This window comes from Mangifera indica, chromosome 15, assembly GCF_011075055.1.
Source record: "Mangifera indica cultivar Alphonso chromosome 15, CATAS_Mindica_2.1, whole genome shotgun sequence".
NCBI lineage: Eukaryota > Viridiplantae > Streptophyta > Magnoliopsida > Sapindales > Anacardiaceae > Mangifera > Mangifera indica.
In genome coordinates, this window is record NC_058151.1 from 3,804,648 (window position 1) to 3,821,212 (window position 16,565).

Consider the following 16,565-nt stretch of genomic DNA (forward strand, 5'->3'; position numbering starts at 1 on the left):
AAAAATTTTAACAAAATTTTGATCATAAATGCAACTTTGAGTTTTGAAAAAATTAGAACGTGTGAGTTTGCACTTACGCCTAACCTTTTGGGGGAACACGCCTTTTAGCCGTTTGAACATAATCTAGATAAAATTAAGGATAAAAGATTTCAATAGGATTGTAGTTTTAATTGGGTCCCATGATCACAGCCGAAACTCGTCGACTTGTGACTCGCGTGGTCAACGATAGTAAGTCACCAAGCAAATAAAATCTCTGACACCTGACTCCCCTAATTTTATCTCAATGTTGTACTTCAATTTTCTTTTATATATATATATATATATATATTTTTTTTTTTAACCCAAAAAAATTTTGTTGAGGGATGAGGGCAGTATTTATATGAAAAGAATACGATTTAAATTAGATTATTATAAAATTGATATTATTATTATTAATCTTCGATAATAAATTACTCTACTTTTTTTAAAATAAATAATATTAATTATAATAACTAATTTTAATTTGTTTTAAACAAAATTAATCAATAACTCTAACTTTATACCGATAGAGTTGGTACTTTGAATTTTTCAAATCCTAAATTTTTCAAAAAAAACTTAAAATCTCAAAAGCTTGCATTCAAAGTAGTATTTAACAGTAAATGTTATACAATTTACTACAAAAATATTCGTAACTAACTTTTTTCTTATTCTGTAGAGTCAAAAGCATTTCAAACATATGGATTTATATTGAATAAGGAAGAATGACAACAAACACTGAACAACGACAAAAAATGAAGAGCAAAACCTTGAAATACAATGTAAAATTCGAATGTTAAAGATTGATTTATGAAGTTTGGTCAAGTTTTTGGAAAAAAAAAAAAGGATGGTAGAGGTTGAAATGGTTTTTTAAAATGGTGGGAAATGACTTAAAATTAAGTTTATAATACATAAGGAAGATAGATTAAAAAATTAGGAGGTGCACTTAACTTAAATCTATAAAAGCCTTCGTGCTTAATTATATTAATTAGGCCAAATTACTATTTCCCACCCAAGGTTTGAGAGAAATTTCATATTTCATTCGTTAATTATCAAAAATTCAAATATTACTTGATTTTATTATTATTATCAAGGATAAATTGTTATTTTTTAAAATATTTAAAAAAATTAAAAATTTATCATATTTTTATTTTTAAATTTAAAATTTTAATAAATTTTTTCTATCTAAATTTTATAAAATTAATATTTCTTTTTAAGGTTTTTTTAATCATCACTGTTAATGACGTTTTCTTTCTCTTTTGATTTTTCTTTTAATTTAATTTTATTTTTAGTCATTATTGACCAATAAAACTATTCGATGAGGATTTTTCTTGATCACAAACATATATGATGCGTCACTTGGCCTATTAATTAATATCTTGCGATAATTTAGGAACAGTGAAGACTTTGACAAGTAACAACTTTTTTCTTAATAATAAGAATAATAATCCGGTAAAATCAAATTCTCTAGGCAACATGCGTTGTCCAATAATATTTGGTCAATCAAATTCGGGGGTTGTTTTCTTCCAATGTCAGATGGACCATGGTTGCCAAAATGGACCTGCCATAACTTCACATCTACGTCACTACTTTGACTTCCTGTTTTCTTCATTTTGGAAAACGCGTACATTTTATCACCCTATTTTTAATCTTCCTATTTAATTAATTATTAATAGAAAATGGTTAACATCAACAATATTCCACCCATTTTACAATTTTGTTATAAAAAAAAAAACAAAAATGGCAAAAATTATTTCAACTTTTTTAAATTTTGAGAAAAAAATTGGCTTATGTCCAATTATCAATATCGCAACTTGAAAGCACGAGTTGATCATAATTAGTCAAATTTTATTTTTTTTTAAAGTAATTTAACTAGTATCACACTTTTTTAAGTATAATTTAACAATATCATAATTTGATTAATGCAATTCTAATAAGTCGGATCAGATAACATCATGTAAGGTGAGTTATTAAACCTGAATTACACCAAGCTAAGTATGATACAATAATTTTGCACTTAAGTTATCATAATTACATTTCGGGTGGATTCTTGAAATTTAAGCATTCAAGAGGTGGGCTACGGTTTTCCCAAACCTTGGCTAGCATATAGGGTTAGATTCAAATTGTGTTGAGTTCAGACTAGACTTAACTTCAGTAAAGCTAAATTCGAACTTGCTTTAAAAGTATTCGAACTCAAATCAAGTTTTGAGTTCAGTTTGATAGTACAATAATACTATTTTTTATATATTTGATCAAAATGATATTGTTTAATTAATTCATGTCAAAATTTTCAAATTTGTAAGCTTTGCAAACCAAACACATCTAAAGTTTGAACAAACAAATATTAAACTTTCAAGTTTCAACTCGTTTGAGCCTTCAGACTTATTTGAGTCAAATTTGAACTTCAATAAATTTAATTAGAATCTAACCTTATTTGAATATTTAATTTTTCTATTAAACGAATGTATATACATAACTATATTTATGTTTTTTTTTTAAAGTTTTTTGAAATTCAATATTTATATTAATTTTTATACATGTGATTATAGGATTTTGATTTAGCATATTTATAAACTGATTTAGTAGCTTAGCCGTCATATTTTTAAATTTGACTGGTCAAATGGATAAACACTTATCCAACATTCTTAGTTTCAATTACAATTTCAAAAATTAAAAAATTACCATTTGAGCATAGACTTTTCACTGCATTTTCCTAATAAATTAATAAATTTTAATAATAAATACAGGCCATAAAGGGAAAACATTGCATGGAAATTTACAATAATTAGAATAGACCTCACTCTAATAAGCATTATCAAACTTAATTAGAAATTGACGGGCGTATTTTTCCCCCAAGATTTGCTCAAATGACAATTTCTACCATTGAAGTTTCAAAAAGTTAAATTTCCACCCATCATCTCCTCCTGTTAAGTGAAATGGTAGAGAGATTATTTGGCATTAATTCTTTTATTTTTTTTCTCATATTCTTTTTATTCTTTTATTCTTCTATTTTCCCTTTTCAAAAGTTTAGGAGATAAATTGTTATTATTTAAAATATTAAGGGTATGAAAAAATTTTATAGGTTTTTTAGAAGTTGAAAAAAGCTTTAGAGGTGTTTTTGGAAAAAAATTAAAATTTCATTATGCATCCTAATAGTTTCAAAAATGACAATCACACTAACAAAAAAACTTATAAAAACGTAATATATTAAGTTGGTTATAGTTTTGATAAATTTAGAAGTTTAAGTGATAAATTTTTAAATTAATGATGATATATTGATAATTTAATATTTATATTAAATATTAATGATAGTTTTTTAATTTCAATAAAATGGCGAAATAATCATTTCTAAACATAATTGGAAGACGGGTGTAAAATTGGTTTTTTAAAACTTAAGGGTGAGAATTGTAGTTCATCAAACGTTGGTCGGAGGGAATAGTCATTTGAACAGTAGAAATTGACAGAGGGTTTAATGGGGTCCCTCTGGAACAGGACTTGAGCAATCTAACGTAAGTAATCTTAAAAGAAAGAAACAAACAATCTCTTTCGAAAGTGAGAAATAAACAAAACAACATAATTAGACCAACCACAACCTCATCTTTGTTTTGATTCATGAATATTAATCAGTTTTAAAATTGTAATTTGTTAACTTTCTTGGAAGGTCAATGTTTCACGCCAAGGCTGTCTCTATATTTAAACATGAATTAATTAAGATTGTGGGGTTAACTTTGTCACCCAGCCAAATTTCTTCTTCTTTTCATATTCTGTACTTGCAGAAGCAAACCCAGTTCATTTTCTTCTACTTCTTGCTTTGAGTTTCAAGGAATTCACAATTTTCATGGAGTAAAAGCCTGGTACATTTCTGGGTTCATTTTTTTTTTCTTATTCGTTTTCAGTTTGAGCGAACCCACAATTTGCTGGTGTTGTTTTACCTTTTGTTCTGTGTTGTTCTTTGATGCTGAATGAATTCTTTTGTGTCTTTTGCTTTTGCCTTATTTTTTTCAATGATTTTTGGGAAATGAAATTTTTTTTCATTTTAAGCTGTATAATCGATAAATAAGGTTGGATTTTTATGATGAAGATGAAACGTTTTATCAAGTCTCTTGAGATTCAGGAATCACGGACATTCTTGCCTCTCTTTTCAGTTTCTGTCAAATACATATAGTAATTTTTTTATTTGGTATAGAATCTGCATAAAAATCTCCGTAGAAACAGATTTTGCGGTGCTTTCCATTCAAATTTTGATTAATCATTAATTAATCTAAAATATCTTGGTTTTTTTTTGAGATGCTGTTATCTGGGGTACTATATATATGTATATTCCTGGAAACAAAAGAATTTTGTTTATATGAAATCTGAATCTGAGGAGTGATGCTTTTTTCATGACCCCGTTTCTTTTTTCTATATAGCCTATTCATATGCAACTCGCTCTTATTCTTGCTTGAATGGTCAGTTTTATATATTTTCTTTGTATGTTTTAACTTAAAGTCATCATAAGTCATGTTGTGGAAAAGATCTGGAATTTGTGGGTTCAAAATTTTCAACCTGGCGTTGGCTTAAGAATTAAGGAAAATGGAAAACTATTCATTCTTTGAGATTCTGTAGTGGTTGAGTGTGCTTAAACTCTTAGCTGTATTTCCTTGATTTAATACAATTGCTTGGACTAGTTTGTTATGGTAAATCTCCCTTGCTTATACAGAGGATTCAGCAGTACTTGAAGTCGAAGAAAAATGGATGTAAAAGAAATTGTTGAACCAGAAGGCAAGCTCACATTGCCACCACCTCCTGGTTCTATTGTTGCAATAGCTGTCAAGGGAAATGGAAAAAGCAAAAGTGTTGTTTCATGGACATTGGAAAAGTTTGTTCATGAGGGAATCACTTTGTTCAAGTTGTTACATGTCTGCCCGAGGATTACTGCAGTCCCTACACCAAGTAAGCTATGCTTCGATGGGATAATTATTCTACAGAAAAAAAAACAACTTTTACCTAAGCAACTTTTCCTTTTAATTTATCCTTCAATTTGATGCATAATATACCAAGAGAATCAGTCTGAAAGTTTTTCGTATTAATTTCTATTGGCCTGCCCAGCTAATGCTCACAGTTTTGCAAAGTTGTTGACTAACAGTTGTGGCAATCAGTAGCTTCTTGGTAATGAATTTTATAGAAGAAATCATGCCATGTATTTGATGCTTGTCCATGTGAACATTTCTATGAATTAATTGGAGAATTCCTTAATGATTGAAAGAAATGAAAGTGGAAAACCTGAGAATCAATGATGACTGAATTTTCAGCATTTTTGGCTATCTGACATTGTTTTTCTTCTAGTGGGAAATTTCATTCCTATTTCACAAGTACGTGAGGATGTAGCAGCTGCTTATAAGCAGGAAGTGGAATGGCGGAGAAGTAAAATGTTGCAGCCTTATAAAAAGATGTGTGTTCAGAAAAAGGTAAGCTTTTCTTTTCCAATCTTTTTCATGTATGAGACTAGCAGAACTAGAAATTAATTTGCATAATTCTGCATGTAGGTGCAGGTTGATGTAACAGTAATTGAATCGGACGATGTTGCAAAAGCAATTGCAGATGAGGTTGCAAATTGCTCCATTAACAAGCTTGTTATCGGTGCTGCATCTTGCATCATGTTTTCAAGGTATTTATCCAGTATGATGCATCCTGATTCTTGACATCATACTCAAATCGATTTGTATTAAGCTGGTATGCATTGATTTAAATTAACGCTGTGAAACCCCTGTTCTGGATGGAAAGACATCATCACAACTAAAATTTGAGATCAGCTTCTCAAATTTTGTAAATTATGCTGTCCCAAATTTTACATTTTACTACTATAATGCCATTATCTAAAACACTAGAAGGCTATCCAGTTCCTGCTGGTAATATACGCTGGGTGTAGACAGATCATCTCATATTGCAGCCCTGATTTTCAAGATAGTCCCTATGTTTTTGGAAGAAATTCCTATGAAATCTGTGTCATCTTGTGAGACTACAAAAGACAGTAGATGTTTTCAGACAAGCTGGGAGCTTCGGCTCTATATGAACACCTTGATCAGTAGCCCAAACTACCTATTTTTGAACAATTCCATAGTTTTATGCTTTTGTCATAGTGCATACAATGCATGCATTTGATAGCTGACTGTAATCAATGTTTTGTGAGTAAAAAGAGAGTTACAAAAAGTAATCTAGTCTCTTCTGTTTCCTTTCTGAAGAAAAGCAATGGATGCATGTCTTTTTGGTACCTCTTTGTGATGTTTTGGTGATATATAGGAGGCAAATGAAATGGATATAGAAAAATAGGAGAATTAGTCATCATCAAGTAATTTTAGTTTATAGCAGGGTAGATTAGACATCACAGGGGTAACTTGTCTATGTTTTGATATTCTTAAATTTTGCAAGTTGGTTAATTTATGCTAAAACTTTGTTATAACAAGATTAGTTTTGCAGGAAAATTAAGAAGGATGATCTTTCCTCGAGAATCTCAGCTTGTACTCCAAGCTTTTGTACTATCTATGCTGTTTCAAAAGGAAGATTGTCATCCATCCGTCCATCTGACTTGGTTACAAATGCAAGTACTAAAGGTGACTGCAGTGACACAAGTTGCTCTAACAACAGTTCATCAAGTTACAGTTGCGGCTCACAAACAGGTAATTCCACTTCAGGCATGAGCTACATCTGCTGATCCAAAGATGTGAGAGTACTTTCTGAGGAATAATGATTTATCATTCCTTGGTGAATAGCTTATAACTTTATTGGATTCATATGCATTTAATTGGAGTAATGTGATAACAATTTGATGAATAGAGAATTTGTATCTTACTACCCCTGCTGATCCACACAGTGCAAGTTAATATGAGATTCTAACACAACGTTTTTGTTCTCTAATGTTTTATGGAATTTGCAGATCTTCACTCCATATCTTCCTATTCTCATTTCCATTCTCCTTCCCTGCCAATTCAGCGATCTCAGGCTCTTTCAACCATAAACAAGACTCTTTTTTGTTCAACAATAAACTCAACTGAGCTTAATCGTTCAAGCTGCCAGTCTTTGGATTCTGAGGGAGGTCAGGATTCCATGAGTTCCTGTCTCAATAGTTTAGAAGTTGGACAGCCAGTCAGTGAAAGTTCAAGTTACTGGAGTCTCATAACAGATAACCACAGTTTGTCTGAACATATTTTCATCTCAGATGTGCTAACTGACTGTTCTTCTTCTGTGAGCCAGGTTGGTTTTCCACTTTCTTTGGACTAGGTATTTTGTTGGACATCAATGGAAATTCAATTTTTTTCGTGATTGGCATTTCCTATACTACTGTTAGTGAACCTGCACAGTATATGTTCTCTTTTGTTCTTGCGATATAGTTCCCAATAGTTAGATTTTATTAAAGCAATGACCTCATTGGTACAAAATCTGTCTTGACCAAAATCACAGTTTTGTTGAAAGTCACGTATATGTTTAGGAAACAGATAATAATTTTTTTTTCCTAATCAATGCAGGAAGATATTAGCTTTGAGCTAGAAAAGCTAAGAACTGAACTCAGACATGTTCGAGGAATGTATGCAATAGCTCAGAGTGAGGCAATTGATGCTTCTCGACAGGTTAGTCTTGGCATCCTCTTTGACAAAATAAATTTGGAACTCCTTTTTTCTTTTCCTTTATGGGGGCCAAACTTTGATTGCAATGATTTTTAATTTCTATCTTGATTTTCTCATGCCATTGTGGCATGGATCACCAAGTCCTCACATTCTTTAAATTTGATTTAATTTATAAAGTAGGATGATTGGCATACAAGATAATTTGCTCGCCCTAGTTTTGATATTATATTTAGGGTTCGTTTGGTTCATGTATAATAAAGATTACTTTAATAATCCATTTTTTATTACTTACATCACCTTATTTGTTTTGTCAGTAATAAAAGATTACGATAATTTTCTATTACCAATGATGATATGATGGTAATATAAGTAATAATCTGATTACTACCTTCATTTGTATTAGAAGATTATCAAAGTAATCTTGATTTTATTATAATTATATTTTTATTTATTAATTTTTTGGACAAAAATAACTTTATTTTCAATTAATATAATAAGTAATATAAAAAATATTTTAAAATAATTACATCCAGGACATTTAAGTAAAATAATTTACTGGTATTCTTTTATTACTTCTAATCTGATACGAACCTTAGGAGAACCACACCTCAAAAGCTAGCTATTGAGATGGGAGAGCCCAAGGCCATATAAACCCCACATTAGTTGCCCATACTTTCCAATGTGGGATCCAAGTCCCATACCTTGCATTTAGGATCGTAACATACCACCACGCTCCGCAGCCCCGGCGCCCACGCGGGCTGGCTGTGCGCTAGCTCCCTGCTAGCCCCGGGCGAACACTGCAATGCCGGCGTCACCACCCGCGCCGCACGAGTGCAACTGAGAGACATGGTGATGGCTCTGATACCAAATGATACGAACCTTAGGAGAACCACACCTCAAAAGCTAGCTATTGAGATGGGAGAGCCCAAGGCCATATAAACCCCACATTAGTTGCCCATACTTTCCAATGTGGGATCCAAGTCCCATACCTATTAAAATTTTGAATTTTTTTTTTTTAAAAAAAAATTTTCTGCCTTATAAAGGGTGTGCAGTCCCTAACAGAATTCTCTCCTCTGCCTCCTCACATGCTGCCATCTATACCAACTGGATGGACAAGATCATTTTGTTCCAGTGCAGCTTCCTTGATTCCCAGATTGCCCTCCTCATCACTGCTCTCTGAATCTTCAGCTGAGGGCCTCTCTGGATCACCTTCTCTTTTCTCTACTGGACCATCTCCCACTTCCTTCTTTTTGGGCTTACGAACATATACCTTTGTGATCAGGCCTCTATCAATACCCCCCCCACGGAGACGCACCTTGTCCTCAAGGTGGAATTTGGGAAATTGGTCTCTAATAGTCAGGTAGTCTTCCCAGGTATTTTCACAGTTTGGTAGAGATAGCCATTTGATAAGGACCTCAAGGCTGCCATTTTTGGAATAACGAGTATCTAATAACGTCTCCGGCTGGAGCTGCAGTTCCAGATCTGCAGTGAGGCACCCTGGTAATGGCTGTGGGTGCACAGCAGATCCAATGACCTTCTTCAGCTGCGATACATGGAAAACTGGATGAATTTTACTAGAGGGAGGCAGCGCTAAACGATAAGCAACTGAACCAATTTTTTCTGTGATAGCATAAGGTCCATAAAAGCGGGGGCTTAACTTTTCGTTAAGCTTCTTAGCAAGTGTCTTGAACCGATAAGGCTGAATTTTAAGGAACACTTTCTCGCCAAGTTCAAAATGAGTTTCATGACGTTTTAAATCAGCTTGCTGTTTCATTCTTTCCTGGGCTCGATGAAGTTGGTCTTTCAATTCACGAAGGATAGCATCTCTTTGCTGTAGAAATACATCAACCTCATCTACTTTAGACGCTTCGGAACCCCATCGAAGGAGGGTTGGGGGGTCTCGCCCATACAAAGCCTTAAAGGGTGTCGTGCTAAGGGAACTATGAAATGTGGTATTGTACCAATACTCAGCCCAAGAAATCCATTTAGTCCAAGTGTTTGGTTGTTGAGAGCAAAAATAGCGAAGATAGGTTTCTAGCCCCCGATTAACGACCTCAGTTTGGCCGTCTGACTGAGGGTGATATGCACTGCTAAATTTAAGAGTCGTGCCCGCCAAACGAAATAGCTCCCCCCAAAATTGACTCATGAATAAGCGATCCCGATCGGAGACAATAGAGCGAGGATATCCATGAAGACGAACTATCTCATTGGCAAATAAATTAGCCACAACTCTCGCCGTAAAAGGATGAGAAAGTATCAAAAAATGGCTATACTTGGTCAAGCGATCGACTACCACCAAAATAGTATCACCCTTCTTGGTTTTTGGTAGCCCTCCAATGAAATCCATGGATATATCCTCCCAAACTTGATTGGGTATGGGTAAAGGTTGCAATAAACCGGCCGGGCTCATGGCTTGATACTTGTTGCGTTGACAAGTCTCACAGCTAGCTACAAAGTTCTTGATAGAATTTTTCATACCATTCCAATAGAAAACAACAGCGATCTTCTTATAAGTGCGGAGAAAACCCGAGTGGCCGCCGAATGGGGAAGAATGGAATTCATGCAGTAGGGCAGAAGATGGAAGCAACACCAACCTGTTTTTGTAAAATAGAGTCCCATTCTTTAATAAAAAATTTGCATGGCTAGAGGGGTCCTGTAATAGCTGCTGGATGATTTGTTTATACCGGCTGTCGGAGCGAACCTCTTGGTCAATCACTTCACCCTCGATCCAATGCCCGGCTGAAATGGAGTTTAAAGTAAGAGAGGCTTCCGGTAATCTAGATAAGGCATCAGCTGCTGTAAGAGAGGCTTCCGGTAATCTAGATAAGGCATCAGCTGCTTTATTTTCCATTCCCGGACGATACTGAATCTCAAAATCAAAGCCAAGTAGTTTCATCACCCATCGTTGTTGCTCTCCACTGATGATGGTTTGATCCATTAAATGTTTCAAACTCTTCTGATCGGTGCGAACAATAAAATGCTTCCCCAATAGATAATGACGCCACTTTTGCAAGGCTAACACCATGGCTATTAATTCGCGTTCATAAACTGACTTCACTTTGTTTCTAGGTGAGAGAGCTTGACTCATAAAAGAAATAGGCCTACCCCCCTGCATAAGAACAGCCCCTATGCCTGTGGAGGAAGCATCCGTCTCAACTATAAAAGGTTGGGTAAAATCGGGCATGGCAAGAACTGGAACAGTTGTCATGGCAGCCTTCAACCTCTCGGATGCTACTGTAGAGTCTTCATTCCAATGGAAAGAGTTCTTTTTCAACAGCTGTGTCAATGGGGCTGCAATTTGTCCATAATGGCGTACAAATCGGCGGTAATAGCCTGTAAGACCCAAGAACCCTCGAAGTGCGGTAATATCGCGAGGTCGCGGCCAATCAATCATACACTGGATTTTTTGAGGATCAGCAGCCACTCCTTCAGCAGAAATGAGGTGACCCAAATACTCCAAACGAGAGACCCCAAAGGAACATTTCTTCTTATTTAAAAACAGGTGATGATCAGAAAGCAGCTGTAGTGCTAAATTCAAATGATCCAAATGAGCAGTTAAATCTCTACTATAAATCAGAATGTCATCGAAGAAGACAAGAATAAACTGCCGTAAATAGGCCCGAAAGACTTCATTCATTAGGGCCTGAAAAGTGGCAGGTGCGTTGGACAAGCCAAAAGGCATTACAAGAAACTCGTAATGGCCGTTATGTGTCCGAAAGACAGTTTTCTCAATATCAGACTCAACAATTCTAATTTGGTGGAAGCCAGATTTCAAGTCCAGTTTAGTGAAAATGGTGGCACCCGCTAACTCATCTAACAACTCATCAATAACGGGAATCGGAAACTTATCTGGAATAGTGATTTTGTTGAGGGCGCGGTAGTCAACACAGAAGCGCCATCCTCCATCTTTCTTTTGCACCAGGAGAACAGGACAAGAAAATAGGCTGTGGCTTGGTTGAATAATTCCCGCATGAAGCATTTCGCGAACTTGTCGCTCAATCTCGTTTTTCTGGTGGTGAGGATACCGATATGGTCGTACGTTCGGTGGTGCAGTGCCGTCAAACAGACGAATGGCATGATCGTGTGTCCGACTTGGCGGTAAACTGTTGGGCTCCTCAAACAAATGCTGGAACCTTGTCAATAGCTCTTGAACTGCTTTCGAGCATCCTGCTGAATTTGTTTCGGAGACTGCTAACTCAATCCAATAGCAGTGGCTGCTGAATTTAAGTGTTTTCCAGACAGCCTTCAGAGAAGCTTCTTGGGTGACTAAAGAGGGGTCCCCCTGAATTGTAATTTTCTACCCTCCCCAGTTAAAGACCATCGTAAGGTTTTGCCAATCAGTCCGTATGATGCCCAAGGTTGCCAACCAATCCACCCCAAGGATGACATCCACGTTGCCCAACGAAAATACATAGTAGTCATGAAAGAAGTGCATATTTGGTAACTGGAGTTTGACCCCTGGACATACTTCACTGCCGGCGACCTTGCTACCATTTCCAATGACCACCTGGAATTTTTTTGGTGAAACAGGGAGCTGTAATTGGTGGACTAATTTCCGAGAAATGAAACTGTGGGAAGCGCCGGAGTCAACCAGAATGACGACGGAAGAATTACGAATCTTGCCGAGAAACTTCAAGGTCTTAGGAGAGCTGATTCCAGCAACTGAATGACGCGAAAGCTCCACTTCATCGTCTGGTTTTAACTCAGGTTGGCTGTTGTCCGCTGGAGATTCAGTGATGTCCTGTTCATCATCCTCGCAGAGCATCAGACGGAGCTGTTTGAAGGGACACTGATGGTTGGGTCTGAACTTGCCTCCACACTTGAAGCATAAGCCATGAGCGATGCGGGTCTGTATTTCTGATTGGGAGAGTCGTGGGTATTCAGGCCTGGAGGATATGTTGGCTCGACGATTGAAAGAGTTATACCTAGCTGAAGAGGGAAACGGTGGCTGATTTGGTGGGGCTGTGAAATTAGGTGGAGGGTGACGGTGGGCATCCGACGGAGAGGGAGTTGAAGTAACGGGTGGAGCGATTTCCGTTGGAGAGGACGAAATTAGGGCAGAAGTATTAGGCAAGTGTGAATGAGAAACGCGTGCGCTGGAGGGGGAGAAATTATGAGCTGGGTCGGGGCGGTTTTGTGGATTCGGGTTACTCGGGTGGGCTGGATAATGGGCATGGTCTGATTGTTTGGGCTGTGTGAAAATGGGCTGGGGAGTGTCGACCCATTTATTAAATGGGTTGGCGTGTTTTGAATAATCTAGGGGTGATGTGGGGGGAAAAGCAAACGGGCCGGTGTGGTTAGCAGGCTGAGTAGGATGGTATTGTGGCATTGGGCTAGGGCTTGCTTGGGCGTTGGGCTGGCCGTTGGGTGGGGTTACAAGGAAATTGGTGGGTGCACTTGGATATGGGTCTCTACTGCTTATAAGGGCTTGGGCTGCCCCAGTTGGATCCAGATCCCATTCCGACCCGTGCACAACCCGGTCGCGATCTTCTATATCTGCCGTCAACTGCATCAGAGTGAGAAGGTCCACCGGTGCCTGGAGGCGAAGCTCGGCCTGTATTCGGTGTTTCAGACCGGCGGTGAAGGCTCCTCGCACCCAATCTGCTGGTGCCGCCGGAAGCGTTGCCACCAACTGTTCAAATCGTGCCCTGTACTCCACCACTGTCCCCGTTTGTCGATGCAAGATGATCTGCTCGTAGGGAGTCCTACGTTGCGACGACCCAAACCGAAGGAACAGCTCTTCCTTCATTTCTCTCCATTCTCGGAAAGGTCGCCAGAGCTCCCTGAATTGGAACCAGCTCAGCGCTTCTCCTTCTAGGCAAAATATTACTGCCTGTAACCGTTCCCGTTCATCCATTCCGTTCAGCTGGAAATAGCGTTCGGCCTTAGCTACCCATCCCCAAGGATCCACCCCATTAAACAAGGGTGGTATGTTACGATCCCAAATGCAAGGTATGGGACTTGGATCCCACATTGGAAAGTATGGGCAACTAGTGTGGGGTTTATATGGCCTTGGGCTCTCCCATCTCAATAGCTAGCTTTTGAGGTGTGGTTCTCCTAAGGTTCGTATCATTTGGTATCAGAGCTATCACTATGTCTCCCAGTTGCAATCGTGCGGCGCGGGTGGTGACGCCGGCATTGCAGTGTTCGCCCGGGGCTAGCAGGGAGCTAGCGCACAGCCAGCCCGCGTGGGCGTCGGGGCTGCGGAGCGTGGTGGTATGTTACGATCCCAAATGCAAGGTATGAGACTTGGATCCCACATTGGAAAGTATGGGCAACTAGTGTGGGGTTTATATGGCCTTGGGCTCTCCCATCTCAATAGCTAGCTTTTGAGGTGTGGTTCTCCTAAGGTTCGTATCATAATCAAACACAATAATTATTTATACCTACTAAATTTTATCAAACATAATAATTATTTATACTTAGTAATCCTTTAGGTAATCTATCTTCAAGATAATCTTTCAATTTTAGTAATAAAATATTTGTTAAACCAAACGCCCCCTTATAGTAATCTATTTCATCTATTGCTTTTTGTCAGATGAGCAATTTGAATAAACTTCAATTAGAGGAAGCAGCTAAGCTCAAAGGGATACACCTCATGGAGGAGAAAGCCTTAGAATCAGCTAGACAAGAGAAGGAAAAATATGAAGCTGCAAAAAGGGAAGCCGAGCATGTGAGGGAATGTACTGAAAGAGAAGTTTTACGAAGAAGAGAAGCAGAGTTTGAAGCTCTGCGTGCAGCTAAAGAGAAAGACAAGTTTGAGAATGCTCTTTTGGGTTCTCTTCAGCAATATCAGGAGTTTACATGGGAAGAGATTGTTTCTGCCACCTCATCATTCTCAGAAAACCTTAGAATCGGAATGGGTGCATATGGAACTGTCTATAAGTGCAGTTTGCATCATACAGTTGCAGCAGTAAAAGTTCTCCGATCCAAAGGGAATCACGAAAATAAGCAATTCCAGAAGGAGGTATGAAAGTAATTTTTGTTAGAAAAATCTACAATAAATTATTTAACATAAAAGAAAAGCAGACACTGACATGTAAGGATCTCCATTAATTTGCTGTTAAAGTGATGCTTTTTGAGCTTAAATTGCACCATGGTTATTTTCTCCTTCATGTGATAGAACAAACTACTTGACAAAGTATTTGAATTCTCCACTTTGGTGGAAACTTATCTCATTGTTTGTTGATTTTCAGATTGAAATCTTGAGCAGAATTCGCCATCCACATTTGCTTCTCCTTCTTGGTGCTTGTCCTGCACATGGTTGCCTTATTTATGAATACATGGAGAATGGTAGCTTGGAGGATAGGTTATTTCAAAAGAACAATACACTGCCCATCCCCTGGTATGATCGGTTCCGAATTGCTTGGGAAGTAGCCTCAGCTCTTGTTTTTCTTCACAACTCAAAGCCAAACCCCATTATCCATCGTGACCTGAAGCCGGCAAACATCTTGCTCGATCTTAACTTAGTGAGCAAGATTGGTGATGTTGGCCTCTCAACAATGGTGAATCAAGACTCTCTCTGCGAATCCTCTGCATACATGGCTACAGGGCCTGTTGGGACACTTAGCTATATGGATCCCGAATATCAAAGAACAGGGCTGATTTCTCCAAAATCTGATGTTTATGCTTTTGGGATGGTAATTTTACAATTATTGACAGCAAAGCCGGCAATATCTCTAGCTCATATGGTGGAAACAGCAATTGAGGAGGACACTTTGGTGGAAATTTTAGATTCCCAAGCCGGGAATTGGCCAACTGAAGAGACAAAAGAGTTGGCATTGTTGGGACTGAGCTGTGCAGAGCTTCGACGTCGGGACAGACCTGACTTAAAAGATCAGGTACTTCCTACACTGAAGAGACTGAAGGATACTGCTGACAGAGCTCGAAATTCAATTTCAAGTATTAAATCTGCAACTCCTGCACACTTCATATGCCCAATACTGAAGGTATGCCTGTACTATTTACTGCCATTATAAATAATTCTTATTACTTCCATACCAGTTTAACATTTACAACAATCTATCAATGGTGTCTTTTTTATTATATGTATAGGATGTGATGAGTGAGCCTTGTGTTGCTGCGGATGGTTACACCTATGATCGCAAAGCAATGGAGGAATGGCTTCAAGAAAAAGATACATCTCCAATGACCAATTTACCTTTGACAAGCAAGGACCTCTTTCCAAATTACTCACTTCTTTCTGCAATCATGGAATGGAAGAAGTCCAAACAACGTTAGTAGTAGTTTCTTCAGTCATAATCATTCAGGTTGCATGAAAAACTTAGCTGCACTCGAAAAGTGTCCACATTCTGTCAATATAGTTTCTTAGTTTTTTTCCTTCTTTATCATCTCTGATAGCAAAAGGAAGATTATGTGAACATGACTTATGCTATTGATAATTGTAAAATGACAATTATATGCACAAATAATGAACACAAATAATAACATATCACTATGATTAGGTGATTTTGAAATAAAGATAAAACAATACTTAATCACATGGTGATATGTTATTGTTTGTGTGTAAATTTATGTTCATTGTTTGTGTACATAGGATTACTCATTGTAAAGAGAAAGAAGATAGTAATTGAAATAAAAGGAATGTTATATATCAGTGATTTTGGGATGCCAATTCAGGGGGCAAAAGGCATATTTTTCCTACGTTAATGGCATTCTTAAACCGAATCTAAAATGATCATTTAAAAGTTCAGATTTTATAATAGAAAAAGAAGAGAGCCATTGATGCTCTTTGCAAGGCCTGCCAAAGAAAAGATAGTATGAAGTACCACCAGAAGGAACTTGATGAACTAAAATACACTCTGCCGGCATTGGTTGAACTTGAACAACTTATGAAGGAGAACGCTGATAGCTGCAACAGAGATTCTTGGCTCTCCCACTTGGAGAAGGAATTGAAAGATGACTTGATTGAGTTGGTTTTGTTTGTGA

The 16,565-nt window shown here is 37.2% G+C and overlaps 1 protein-coding gene across 2 annotated transcripts; it reads left to right on the plus strand.

The window, feature by feature from the left end:
• The first annotated feature begins 3,712 nt into the window (after positions 1–3,712).
• LOC123197432 (U-box domain-containing protein 35) lies at positions 3,713–16,233 on the plus strand. 2 transcript variants are annotated; one of them, XM_044611740.1, is made up of 10 exons: positions 3,713–3,869; positions 4,715–4,947; positions 5,341–5,462; positions 5,541–5,662; positions 6,472–6,671; positions 6,929–7,245; positions 7,518–7,619; positions 14,155–14,583; positions 14,813–15,565; positions 15,672–16,233. In XM_044611740.1, the coding sequence occupies exons 2-10, from the start codon at positions 4,746–4,748 to the stop codon at positions 15,855–15,857; spliced, it is 2,433 nt and encodes an 810-aa protein (XP_044467675.1). In that variant the 5' UTR covers positions 3,713–3,869; positions 4,715–4,745; the 3' UTR covers positions 15,858–16,233. The 2 variants fall into 2 exon arrangements, with proteins under 2 accessions (XP_044467675.1, XP_044467676.1); XM_044611741.1 differs by having other exon boundaries at positions 5,547–5,662.
• Positions 16,234–16,565: the final 332 nt, after the last annotated feature.

Bases quoted from the DNA above. Each gene is read 5' to 3' on its own strand.
- LOC123197432 (XM_044611740.1), top strand. From the start codon at position 4,746: ATGGATGTAAAAGAAATTGTTGAACCAGAAGGCAAGCTCACATTGCCA. The intron at 7,246-7,517 runs GTTGGTTTTCCA...TAATCAATGCAG, and splicing joins GTTCTTCTTCTGTGAGCCAG to GAAGATATTAGCTTTGAGCT. The intron at 15,566-15,671 runs GTATGCCTGTAC...TTATATGTATAG, and splicing joins TCATATGCCCAATACTGAAG to GATGTGATGAGTGAGCCTTG.